Genomic DNA, 14,361 nt, shown 5'->3' on the forward strand with positions numbered 1-14,361 from the left:
TTATGCAAAAATGTTATTTGAAAACACATCAGATCTCAATGAGAAAAAAATCAAGCTGGATATCTATACTGATATGGACTGGGAAATGTGTTAGGAATGAAAAGATGCCACATCGTTTGATGGAAATGAAAATTATCAACCTACAGAGGGCTGAATTCAAAGACAGCCCAAAATTCAAAGTAAAAAAATGATATGGTATGATATGACATGAAATTTCATTGCAGCAACTCAAAATCGTACTCAGTAGTTTGTATGGCCCCTACGTGCTTGTACGCATGCCTGACAACGCTGGAGCATGCTCCTAATGAGACGACGGATGGTGTCCTGGGGGATCTCCTCCCAGATCTGGACCAGGGCATCACTGAGCTCCTGGACAGTCTAAGGTGCAACCTGGAGGCATCAGATGGACCAAAACATAATGTCCTAGAGGTGTTGTATTGGATTTAGGTCAGGTGAGCGTGGAGGCCAGTCAATGGTATCAATTCCTTCATGCTCCAGGAACTGCCTGCATACTCTCACCACATGAGGCCGGGCATTGTCGTGCACCAGGAGAAACCCACAAACCACTGCACCAGCAAATGGGTCTGACAATGGGTCCAAGGATTTCAACCCGATACCTAATGGCAGTCAAGGTGCCGTTGTCTAGCCTGTAGAGGTCTGTGGGTACCTCCATGGATATGCCTCCCCAGACCATCACTGACCCACCACCAAACCAGTCATGCTGAACGATGTTACAGGTAGCATAATGTTCTCCAGAGCCTCTCCAGACTCTTTCATGTCTGTCACATGTGCTCAGGGAGAACCTGCTCTCATCTGTGAAAAGCACAGGGCGCCAGGGGTGGACCTGCCAGTTCTGGTATTCTATGGCAAATGCCAATCGAGCTGCACGGTGCCAGGCAGTGAGCACAGGGCCCACTAGAGGATCTCGGGCCCCAGGTCACCCTGATGAAGTCCATTTCTGATTGTTTGGTCAGAGACATTCACACCAGTGGCCTGCTGGGGGTCATTTTGTAGAGCTCTGGCACTGCTCATCCTGTTCCTCCTTGCCCAAAGGAGTAGATAACGATCCTGCTGATGGGTTATAGACCTTCTACGGCCCTGTCCAGTTCTTCTACAGTAACTGCCTGTCTCCTGGAATCTCCTCCATGCCCTTGAAACTGTGCTGGGAGACACAGCAAACCTTCTGGCAATGGCATGTATTGAGGTGCCATCCTGGAGAAGTTGAACTACCTGTGCAACCTCTGTAGGGTCCAGGTATCGCCTTATGCTACCAGTAGTGACACTGACTGTAGCCAAATGCAAAACTAGTGAAAAAAAGTCAGAAAAGATGATGAGGGAAAAACGTCAGTGGCCTCCACCTGTTAAACCATTCCTGTTTTGGAGGTCATCTTATTGTTGCCCCTCTAGTGCACCTGTTGTTAATTTCTTTAACACCAAAGCAGCTGAAACTGATTAACAACCCCCTCTGCTATTTAACTGACCAGATCAATAGCCCAGAAGTTTCATTCAGTATAATGGACATTTTTTTTGTCCAAAAATGGACAGCAAAGATAATAATGCAATGACAAAATGACTTAAAGCTGCACCTACACTCTCAGGAACCCTGCAACAGACTGTTTCTTTCTTGTTAGACCAAAAAAAAGTGACAGTTTGTTATGAAATTTCCGGCGTTGGGCAGTCTTGGCAAGGCTCAGCTAGAGTGTAGGTGCAACATCATACAGGTATAGCTCAATTCTGAGCCAGTGCTTCACCAAGAGTCCTTGTGGGTAGTTTGTGTGCGGATATTGTATTGTTCAAGTTTCATAGTGGTTTTCAAATTTTTCTCTGCAATGAACACAAAAAGTGAGAAACTGGTAGTTTACATTGAAAGAAAAATTAACAATCCTGGAAAAAGTTGATTCCAGAATGAAGAAAAATGATGTGGTGAAAGCATTCAATGCTGTCAACAATTTTGAAGGATCGAAATAAAATAGAAGACAAAAGTTAAAGGTTGGCTGTTGGGACCTGAATGTAAAAAAAAAATAGAAGTGTGTTTGTATTTCTGTAAAAAAAAAAAAAAAAAAAACACAAAATATTTTTTTATTTTAAGAAGAGCTTTGTTTTTATACAAGCTTGGGCCACAGAGTTAGTTGCACGAGAGACAGAAAAGTGAGTCTGGCTTTCCAAGGAAAATACAGGTATTTTATTACTGCATGCAGAAGGTAGGTACAGTCTCAAGACTTCATTCAAAATAGGGGCTGTTACTTCAGCACTCAAGCACACAATATAGAAGTCGCAACACGGCAATTGTCCTGCTTTAGCGCCCATCTTCTGATTAGAAGAAAACCATCAGCTCAGAATCACTGCTGTGAGAGACCAAGAGAATGTGAGGAAGATTAAGTCAAAACCCAGTGTTAAATTTTCTAAATATTATGCGACAAGCATGTTACACGGTAAGCTTGATCCAGTAGAGGACAACCAATTACTTTGCCCTTAGTTTACTGTTTACCAATCACAGCAGTGCAGCTACAGAGCTGTCCTTCCGCCATTGCCATTAGAGATGACGAATCGCCGGTCACAATAGATAGATAGATAGATAGATAGATAGATAGATAGATAGATAGATAGATAGATAGATAGATAGATAGATAGATAGATACTTTATTAATCCCGATGGGAAATTCACATTCTTCAGCAGCAGCATACTGATACAATAAATAATATTAAATTAAAGAATGATAATAATACAGGTGAAAAAAAAAAACAGAAAAACAGACAATAACTATGTATAATGTTAAATATTAACGTTTACCCCCCCTGGTGGAATTAAAGAGTCGCATAGTTTGGGGGAGGAACGATCTCCTCAATCTGTCTGTGGAGCAGGACAGTGACAGCAGTCTGTCGCTGAAGCTGCTCTTCTGTCTGGAGATGACATTATTTAGTGGATGCAGTGGATTCTCCATAATTGATAGGAGCCTGCTGAGCGCCCTTCACTCTGCCACAGATGTTAAACTGTCCAGCTCCATGCCAACAATAGAGCCTGCCTTCCTCACCAGTTTGTCCAGGCGTGAGGCGTCTTTCCTCTTAATGCTGCCTCCCCAGCACACCACTGCGTAGAAGAGGGCGCTCGCCACAACTGTTTGATAGAACATCTGCAGCATCTTATTGCAGATGTTGAAGGAAGCCAGCCTTCTAAGGAAGTATAACCGGCTTTGTCCTTTCTTGCACAGCGCATCAGTATTGGCAGTCCAGTCTAATTTATCATCCAGCTGCACTCCCAGATATTTATAGGTCTGCACCATCTGCACACAGTCACCTTTGATGATCACTGGGTCTATGAGGGGTCTGGGCCTCCTAAAATCCACCACCAGCTCCTTGGTTTTGCTGGTGTTCAGGTGTAGGTGGTTTGAGTCGGACCATTTAACAAAGTCATTGATTAGGTCCCTATACTCCTCCTCCAGCCCATTCCTGATACAGCCCACGATAGCAGTGTCATCAGCGAACTTTTGCACATGGCAGGACTCCGAGTTGTATTGGAAGTCCGATGTATATAGGCTGAACAGGACCGGAGAAAGTACAGTCCCTTGTGGCGCTCCTGTGTTGCTGACCACAATGTCAGACGTGCAGTTCCCAAGACGCACATACTGAGGTCTGTCTTTAAGATAGTCCACGATCCATGCCACTAGGTATGAATCTAATCCCATCTCTGTCAGCTTGTCCCTAAGGAGCAGAGGTTGGATTGTGTTGAAGGCGCAATAGTATATGTATTTTCCCCATATTTTTTATAAGGAAATTTCCACTATAAAGAAATATTTTTATGGTTCCATTAATTTTGTTACAATGGGATTACACTTGTCTATATATATTATTGTGTTCACAGAGTTCCAGTGTTGGAGAACATATTAGCCATGTAAGGAAAGTGGAGGCTCATTCTACTGTTTGAATTCCTGGAATGGAATGTTGCTCAAATGTCTTTTTTGTTTCCAGTCTCTATGGGGATACAGTTCTTCATGGAAGAAAAAAGAGAAAAGTAATAAGTCTTTCGCTATTTTTATTATTTTACACTGCCTCGTGTTTTTTTTTTTTCTTGGGGTTGGGAAGAGCTTCTTTAAGACTTGTTTTGAGATTGTAGCTGGGCACACACCTAATTTCCATATTTAATTAACCATGACTGTGCAGGGCACACAGAGATCGGGTGTTATGTCCAGTGGCAGTACTCCTGATACTCTCATTATGGTCAGCTAATATACCCCTCAAATGAAAATACTGTAAGTTTATTATTATCATTATTTTTTTTAAAGCCATGCGGGGTGGAAGGCTTGAGCACTGATCAGGTGGTGATATCATGCATACCCGAAGCAGCTCCACAACAATCTTAAAGTGTGCATGTATGAAAGTTTTGCTACATGGCTGGTACAGTTCTGTGATGCCATGCTGGCTTCACAAAGTGTACCACTTTTATTATAGGTAGGTAATGCCTCTATTAATTAAAATGGAAGCACTCATAAAGCACAAGTGTACAGCTATGTCTGGAGGAAACTTGACAACTAAAGAAGATTCAGAGAATCACCTAGGAAGAGAGTTCTAGAGTGGGGGTATTACAAAACAATATGAGCATTCAATAAGAATTACCAAAATTAATGCCAGTAATGGGAAGAGGATCAGCATTAGAAGGACTCATGTATATGACATACTGGAATGTGGTGTACACTAAGAAGACAGCAAAGTTTTGATAAGAACCTAAGGACAAAAGGAACCTAGTGTAGTCAAGCCAGGTAATGGGCAAAGTGTTCACTGTGTTTGTTTTATGTCAATGGCAAGATGAACCTGTTGAAATTCTTTATTTCATTGTGTACAAAGGTCATTGTAAAGTGAATTGCAGTAATCCAACGAATAAATGTGGAATAAGACTCTAACAATGTGTGTAGCTGGTAAAATGAAGTCCTGAATGCATCCAATAAGTGATATTTAAAGGTTACACTGCTCTCAAGTGAGACTCCAAGGTACCAGACACATGACAAAAAGAAATGTTTGCAAGAATAAAGACCTAGGATTAGTTATCCCAATACTAACACTATTGTAAATGAGAATGCTGAGATATGTGTAAGTGTATGTTACATTTTCTAAAAGGATTTATATGCATCAATTGAATATTTTACTTTGTTTATTTAATACATCTTTCACTTTTAACCTGTACATTTAAAATTTTGTTTTTTTACTTTTTAAGTTCAAAAAGGTAAAATAGCAAATAAAAATATCACCAGTATTTTGACAAGCTATTACTTGCTACCTACAAACAAATTAAGTACATTTATATTACCTGTTGTGGTAACGTTGTCAATAGCCTTCCATGACTTCCTGATGCTTTCTGAACATTCCTTCCCACCCTTTGTAAAGTCATCAGTCACAATCTTGTAGAAGATACCACAATCAACCAAGCCTTCAAACTGCCATATTGGGGCAGAGGATGCCAAGGCACTGAAGCAAAATTAGTAAATAAATAAATACAGAGGATCTCTTCAATCACTTAAGAACATATAGTTTCAAATTCGCTTCAATGTGGAAGAATTTATTTAGGATTTTAAAGTTATCATTATGAATCGATTTATACGCCATTCCATTATTGTTTTTTAAATGATATTCAAAGTTTAATGGTCAACAGAACTCAGATACAAATCAGACTTACTGTATCATTTTCACTAAAATAAGAATGTGAATTTTATTTTTCTTTTCAGAGAAAATTTCTCAATTTGCTTTAATGAGTCTACTACATAAAATACTGCCATATTTAGATCCAAGTCATTTATAAGTATAAATGCATTTGGAAACTATGCTACAATGTAATCTTGAAGATTCTTAAGAATTTCTCCTATGGAGAACTGTGGTATTTAATCTGGTGAAACTTTACTTATATGCAATAATACATTTAAGAAAAAAACATTAAAATTATACACCACAGAACTTTCATGCTTGTGTGTCACCAAAACAGCAGATGACCTGGAAAAAAAACATTATTCAGAAGATGGTTACCCTGTTACTAAATAAGGATACTTCATTCTGAGCCAGGCAGCCAACATTCCCCCGTAGGATCCCCCAATAGCAATAACAGAGCTGTTCTGGGTGCCAGGAATGGTTTTCTTCAGATGCTTTATCAATGCAGCAAAATCTGCCAAAGCCTGCTCTGAGGTCAAAAAGTTTAGTGTCTTTGCATCCTGTTAGGCAAGTAAATATTTTAAGTTAGCAAATGTCAAAGATGAAAATATCAAGCAAAAATATATGTTTAAAAAGAAAATGATATGAGATTATGCAAAACTAAACAAAATGTGAGTGTGATCACACATGAAAAATAACCTGTCAGAAGTCTGTAAAGTGACAATTCATTTTGTTATTGCTTAATTCAAGAAAGTGCCAATGACAGGACTTTAATATGTATGTAATGTAAACATACTGTATAAGAGTTGTTCTATAATAACAGCAAGTGCTAAAACAAAGGAAACATTCTGAAAATATATTTTTTTTCATCCCATGCCTGTTTAATTTTGCTGACACTCTGACTGCTCCAACCCAAGTACTCACTCATTGTACAGTACCATAAAACTGAGGTCTTTTTACCAGGACAATATATAGAAATTCTCAAATCTCAGCCTGAAAAGAGCACTAGCCCAATGCAGGGGCCACTCACACATATACTCACAAAGGACCAGTTTATACACCAACACTTACACTATTATATCTTTTAAAAAATACAAACTCTCAGAGCAAGACAGAAAAGAAAATCAGTCAATAGAAATTAATTAAAAATGCACAGACAACTTGCCAAACTTACAATTATTAAAATGAATATTTACTTTGGTATAAAAGTGTGCATAGACAACTATTTTTTTTTCAGTAACACTGAAGTAAGGAATTCTAAGTTCAACAGTTAATGTGTCAGTCTAATGTTTGATACTCAAAATTAATACATTTGTGTGACCTTATTACATACAAACTAAACATTTTCACGCTTATGCATAATATAATCTTAGCATAAAAATGAATTAACAATTCTTACCCTGTAAGACTGATCTCGAAAAGGCAAAGATTCTCCATAGTATCTGTGTTCTGCAAACACCAACATGGCTCCTAGTTCTTCTGCTACATCCCACATAAAACCCTTAAAAACACTTCTCATTAGCATCACATAACATTATGCCCCATAACATTCAACAAAATATTACCCTAAGTTCTTGTCTATAAGCCGCGGCTTATCTACGGAAAAAAGTTGTGAAAATGAAAAAATAGAATATCGGCTTATACATAAGTCCGGCTTATACATCCATCGCGGGGGTTGCGTTCCAGAGCCACCCGCGAAATAAGAAAATCCGCGAAGTAGAAACCATATGTTTATATGGTTATTTTTATATTGTAATGCTTGGGTCACAGATTTGCGCAGAAACACAGGAGGTTGTAGAGAGACAGGAACGTTATTCAAACACTGCAAACAAACATTTGTCTCTTTTTCAAAAGTTTAAACTGTGCTCCATGACAAGACAGAGATGACAGTTCCATCTCACAATTAAAAGAATGCAAACATATCTTCCTCTTCAAAGGAGTGAAGCAAACAAATCAATATGTCTGTTTGGCTTTTAAGTATGCGAAGCACCGCGGCACAAAGCTGTTGAAGGCGGCAGCTCACACCCCCTCCGTCAGGAGCAGGAAGAGAGAGAGAGACAGAGTTTGTTTATCAGTCAAAAATCAATACGTGCCCTTTGAGCTTTTAAGTATGCGAAGCACTGTGCAGCATGTCTTTTCAGGAATCAGCTTTACAAAAGATAGCAACGTGAAGATAATCTTTCAGCATTTTTAGACGAGCGTCCGTATCGTCTAGGTGTGCGAACAGCCCCCCTGCTCAATCCCCATACGTCAGGATCACAGATAGTCAGCGCAAGAGAGACAGAGAAAAGTAAGTTGGGTAGCTTCTCAGCCATCTGCCAATAGCGTCCCTTGTATGAAATCAACTGGGCAAACCAACTGAGGAAGCATGTACCAGAAATTGAAAGACCCATTGTCCGCAGAAATCCGCGAACCAGCAAAAAATCCGCGATATATATTTAAATATGCTTACATATAAAATCACAATTTAAATGACCGCTACGCGCGCGTGTTGACTCGGCGACGCCCAGAGCAGAAGGAACGCGCTCCGGCCGCTCCAACCGCGCCATGCGGGGAGTGAGAGAGACGCCAATATCTCACACTCTCTCCCCCCTTAAAGAAATTAAATGGGTGCGAGTGAGACCACTGACCTCCCTCCCTTCTATTAGTTATAGGTTATAGTACGTTCGGCTTATCCATGAGTCCGGCTTATCTATGATACGATTTTATTTTAAAAATTCGTATGATTTTTGGTCTCCGGCTTATACATGAGTCCGGCTTATAGACAAGAACCTAGGGTAATTAATGTGTCAATTTCCCAAACCACCCAGGTACATATGGGATGTAGGGAGCTTGTGCCCACCACACACACACACACACACACACACACACAAAATGAATGCCAAATTAAAACAAAATGTCAATTTTAAATTACAAAAAAAGGATATACAAGAATCTGATAAATCAGGATCTTTGCATTTTGAGGGAATTCACATACCCAGGCTTGACATGCAAGATAAACTACTACGGCACATTGTCCTTTTATTTAAATCCATCTTTCGATAGGCAATGGCCATTGATCTTAAAAGGCCATATTGCCATGTTTAAAGCCATAATTTAAAAAACAGAAGACTTAATAACATACTAGAAATAAATTCTATGAAAAAAGTATATTCCTACCACCTAATTCACACCAGAAATTTCAAGGTGAAAGAAAAATTACTAGAATTTTTTGGTCTTGTTCAAGGATTTTCTGGCCCAAAAATGCTTATGTTTAGAGTGTATTAAATATTGTTTTGCTTTCATGTTTTGAAATAATTATTTTTTACTATTATATATACAGAATGTCAAGATTTACATTTAGCACTCTATGATTTCAAGGTAGCAGTGGCAGTAACTGCTACACTATATTGATGTTAAAATGTATTATACTACTGTATGTGCCCTGAGCTTCAATAAAACTGCATTGTAAATATTGTATACAACATCATAAGCGTCAAAGCCTTCAAGCACTCTTAAAAGTATAGGCCTATGCTAAAAATGTGAATATCAGAGGCTCCGGTACATCAATTTGTATGCAATGCAAAGAATAGATGCTCCTCGATAATTAAAACATGTATTTACTAGTAATTAAGTTTATCTGATAGTGATGGCCATAATATAGTATTTTTAATCAGCACAAAACATATTCTTTGTTCATCTGCATCTAGCTGTTACACTTACTCTAGCTACAGTACAGCTTTCTTTATTCAGCGCTCATCTGTTTTAATATTCCTTACTGTGTACAAGTTTAAAAACCAGTAACCATCACTTTCCCCTGCATCTCTCATATAACTACATATTCCATACAAAAGTACAAACATGAGTTTATATTTTAAGTAAAGGTTTTCCTCCAAATGTATGTAGTGCTAGTCCACTGCCGTTATACTGTCACCACCAAAATTTTGGAGGGAAATCAACTCAGAGGCCACAGATACAGTGTACAGTACATTGTGGTCATGTAAAAAATTAGCATGACACAAATATGTCATACATACATACATTTGACATACTATAAAATAAAACTTTCTAGGAAGGTATACTCATTACCTTACTCATATACTCATATATACTTATGTCTTTATTATTACATAATAATAAAACTTGTAAATCATACTTTCAGACGTAGTACAATTGTTGTTAATGCAATGCATTGGTGAACTGTTGGCCATGGCTTAGAAAAATATGATATATGTCTATCAAGAGCATTGCAATTTTAAATGACTCTTTGCATCTCATTAAAATAAAAAATGATAATTTGATTAAACATATTTTGATTATCATTCCCATTATACTAAAAAAGAGGCAATTACCGTGTTATTGCAGAACCAAGTAATATCTCCTTCATTTCCAGTATAAAAGAGAATGGGGCCTCCAGCATAATGCCAGTGATAATCAGCCACAAGGTATCTCTGTTTAAAAGTTGAGTCTTCAGCAAAACCAAAGTGATCAATCTAAAAAAATGAAACACAAAGTATAAAAAAGGTCTATCAGTACATGTGTTTGTATGTTTAGGAACTGTAAGTTTTCCTAAAAAGGGAAGTATGGAACCTAAAGTATATACTTAACAATTGGCAAAAAGCATACTTCAATACATTTCACACATGGTAGAACTGAGTGATAATTTTACATCACAATAGGGTTAAATGCTGAGAGACTTTACATCCTCTCTTAAATTTTTCAAAGAAAAAGTGCCTCCGGTGTGAGTCTGTGTCGGGTCAGGCACCTATATAGCGCCTTTTACACTGGCATCCCAGATGGGACTCTCTGCCTAGTTCAAGGCAGGGACCCATCATTAACTTTGTGTAACAACCCAGCACAGCAGCGTGAGGCATGCGCCCAGCACAGCAGCGCATAGAGCGCGCCCCCGAGACAGCGCACCAAAGCGCGCACATGTGGCAGGGGCAGCAGAAGGACTACCAGGAAGCTTCAAAGGATGCCACGCTAATGGGGAAGAGAAAATCCAGGCGGACTCAGAGGCCAGCACCACAGGTTGCAGCAGGAGGTAGGTGACGGGCCCAGGGGTGATGGGCATCGGGAATTTCTTTCCATTTTTTTCATCTGCCTACCTCCTAGGCGCCAAGGGGCGGAATACCCATTGGTGGGCCGAGGACGTGTGTCTGTGGTGTGACAGCGGCGCGAGCTCTGAGGAGAGTAAGGCTGACCTGAATCTTTCCTTCGGCCCTGGACATCGGTCGGAGGACGAGAGCCCGGACAAACTCCCCGGCGCGGTGTTCCCTGCGGAGGAGCAGGGAAGCCTGCCTGTAGCAGGTAAGGGGGTGGGGGATGTGTGTTGGCACCCTGCCGACAAAAGAAACTGACCTTTTTTCGGCTGTATTGGACCTGGAGGATGTCCTCCACCCCGTACAGACCTTATTCCAGCTCCTGGGATTACTACAGGAGACGCTGGAGAGTCTAGAGATGAAGGTCGGCGCCATTCTGAGTTGGCTGAAGCGGCACGATGTGAGGCTGGATTCCCCAGATGGTGTGATGCGGCGGTACAGGTGAGTGATGCCTGTACCGGAGTGAAAAGGCTGAATGACTGACAGTGCGGCAGAGGAGTGTGCAGGGCAGCAGCGTTGCTACAAATGCGGCCACTGTGGTCACAGCTGGAGGGGTTGTCCCTGGAGGACGTCCAGAGGACGTGGACGTTGCAGACAACTCCTCCTGATCTATCAGTTATGTTTCCACAGAACAGGCCCACGAATTGGATGACGCCGCTCCCTGTCCTGCAGAAGACCAGCCCTCACGGGGCGTGCCGCTGAGCCCCTGAGAGAGGGACAATGTGGTGGAGGCCTGGGTCCATGCCCGGCCGGGACGCCCTATCGTTATATGTTCAGGGGGACCAGCCATGGTCTGTGCAATACCTCCCCCTGGACGCTAGATGGCCGCCTCCCAGGGTTGGAGCGGTGCCTTGGTTTCCTGCAGGGCTCCATGGGAATTGGAGTTGGGTGCAGCCATGTTGGGTCCCGCAGGCGCCACCAGGGGGTGCTGCAGCTGGGACACCTGAGCCCGTATGGGCAGTATATAGGCCAGGTGGACTATAAAAGTGGCCAGCAGCCACCACTCAATGGCCAGAGTTGGGAGGAGGAGGAGGAGGAGGACGAAGCTTGGAGGAGGAGTATTGGTGCCAGAGAAGAGTGCTTGTGTTTGTCTACTTGTGGGACTGTGTTGTGCCTGTGGGGGTCATGGGGAAGACGTGCCCCACAGGTGAAGAAAAATAAAAGTGCTTTGCTTTTACAAGTGCCTCCGGTGTGAGTGTGTCGGGTCAGGCTCCTATATAGTGCCTTTTACAGACCATACTGAAATTAAACAAAAGAAGACATCAACTTAAACACTGAGTTCATGTAATAACAGAAATTTGCTTCTAATTAAGCTAGACGGTTAAAATAAAAGCCAGGAACAACATAATTTCAAGAGCAGATATAAAACAGAAATTCAGCTAATGTGTAAAACAAAAAATGTCAAGTCGTGTATATACACAGATATAACTTTGTCTGAAAGACCTGGGAATACTGCAGGAAGAGCTGGATCTGTATTTGGGGACAGGAACTTCTGGGCTGACCTAAATATCCTACTGCCACTGTGATCCTCCCTGAGGAAAGTGGTTTGAGATATTATTTTAAGGAAATCATAAAAAATGTTTAGGAATTATTAAAATGTTGAGTAAGTATACTAGTTTCAGCAACTGCACATTGTTTCAATAAGTTAACAACACACTTACAGGAGAACAGAATAAGCATATGAAATCAGGTGCCTATTTCACAGAGATGAACAGAATCAACTGCACTAAAAAATAATCATGAATTTTGCTGTTATTCTTGCATGTCGTCCAATACCCTATGCATTCTTTTAATTCAGAAAAAAAAGTCATGTCATGTATAACTGCTTTGTCTTTCAAGTGACTCTTAGTCTCAGTCACACAGTCTAGATAGTTTTGGTCCTGTTGCCCAAGGACAGGGACATGATGCCACAGTAGGAACTATCAGCTTAAACATGAAATACCTGACAAAGTTATTTCAGTTTAGCCATTTATTAATTTACTGAGGACTGGGTGCCACGGACTGCCACTATGACTTCAGCAGTAATTATGTATTCAAACAAAGAGACCTGGGAGTAAACCCCAGCTTTTGTGCAGTCTGTCTGAAGCTGGCATACTTTCCCTATGTCTGCATGGTTTTTTCTGTAGGTACTCCCTCATTACTCCTTTACTCAGTTTGAACAAGTTGTGGGTGTACGTGAATGCATGCCCTGTTGTGGAAAGGCAGCTCATCCTAAAGTCCAGGATAGTTTCTTGTCTTGCGTCTGATGCTACCAGAACAGGTTTCAGTATTAAGCAGGTGTGACCATGGATAGGTTTGAATAGTTTCATCTTATCAAAATACATTTACAGGCTAAATGAATTTATCTTTGTCATCCCATTATTGGTAGTCATTCACTTCCTGAGACAAAATTTCAGTTTCTTGAGCATTACAATTAAAATGTAAGTTAGGAAAAAAGGCTACTTTTGGCCCAAATTAACTTACCACTGCTTACACATCGAATACAAGTGGCTATACATTATAATTACTTCTCTTGCTCTCTGTGTCTCTTAAAATTAACAAGAGGCTGATTGAGAAAATGGCAATTTCGTGTACAAGATAAGACACCTGCTAGAGACGAATCAAATACTTCTTAACACATAAGGAATCTGGCTTCATGCCACTACAGAGCTTGGGACAGACAACCCTTTTAGTTGCAGGCACAGATAATTAGCAGCAATTTGTATTAATGCCAGTGCCAGCTTTGGAGATGCCAAATTAGTTCCAGTTTAGCAGAGCTCTGTGATATCCTTTCATTAAATATCAGTGCTTATTGAGTGCTCTTCAGTTCTGATGTACTGTCTCTGTTTTAAACTTAAAATCTAAAATAACTTCACAAAGAAATGCCACAGCTGAAGGTTTACAATGAAGACTTCATCTCTGAATCGTGCAGAATGCTGGAGATAATAAGGGGCTTCTTTTTATTTTTTCTCTGTTTAGAGCCTTTTTTGCTGCTATCCATGAGACAACTCTCACAAACTAAAAGCATGCTGTACTCAACACTGAAATTCAACTTTTCCTATATGAAGTTGTATTATTTAGGCTACATTAGTGTGTCACATTATAGTTTTATAAATATATAACAGAGTTTTGAAAAAGGATTTTTTGAATTTCATTACACAAAACTTTTTTTAAAACATTTTATGTCATGCTTTAAAAAAATACCACTGGTAGGCATGATTTTTCAACTTCTCCTCAGTTCATGATTGTGGTGTGTGAAGACAGCAATTGGGTGAGACAGAATGAACAGTGGGCTGTTAAGTGTTCAGACTTCCTTTGCAAGGAATAACTAGCATTTTATCAGTTTGGTTTGATTTTACATTATATTCATAATTCATTGTAAAAATGTTAATGGATGAATGTCCTATTAATACTTTTCAAACCAGTTCCAAAGACTGACAACCTGTTCAAAACTCTACAATTTATTTTGGTAGACAATTCTATTATTTAGGAAACCTGTTCAAGGTTAATACTGTATACTTGGTTCTGGCTCTTACCCTCAGTGCTGCTTTTTGCAAGGATTCATTTTTGCTTTCAGTGTACAAGTTCAAAACAATAGTGAAGGGAATTCAAATATTTATAAAACCTTAATTATTACAGAACAGAGACTCAGAAAATAAACATACAGAAA

At 40.0% G+C, this 14,361-nt stretch overlaps 1 protein-coding gene across 1 annotated transcript in view; it reads right to left on the reverse strand.

Annotated features, from left to right (window-relative positions):
• Positions 1 to 14,361, reverse strand: part of prcp (prolylcarboxypeptidase (angiotensinase C)) — a 47,165-nt gene that overhangs the window by 16,784 nt on the left and 16,020 nt on the right. Inside the window, exons 2-5 of the mRNA XM_028800311.2 lie at positions 9,963 to 10,103; positions 7,031 to 7,132; positions 6,010 to 6,191; positions 5,300 to 5,457 (exon numbers count right to left, since the gene is read on the reverse strand). Coding sequence (XP_028656144.1) covers positions 5,300 to 5,457; positions 6,010 to 6,191; positions 7,031 to 7,132; positions 9,963 to 10,103 — 583 coding nt within the window. The remainder of the gene's footprint in view (positions 1 to 5,299; positions 5,458 to 6,009; positions 6,192 to 7,030; positions 7,133 to 9,962; positions 10,104 to 14,361) is intronic.

This window comes from Erpetoichthys calabaricus, chromosome 4, assembly GCF_900747795.2.
Source record: "Erpetoichthys calabaricus chromosome 4, fErpCal1.3, whole genome shotgun sequence".
NCBI lineage: Eukaryota > Metazoa > Chordata > Cladistia > Polypteriformes > Polypteridae > Erpetoichthys > Erpetoichthys calabaricus.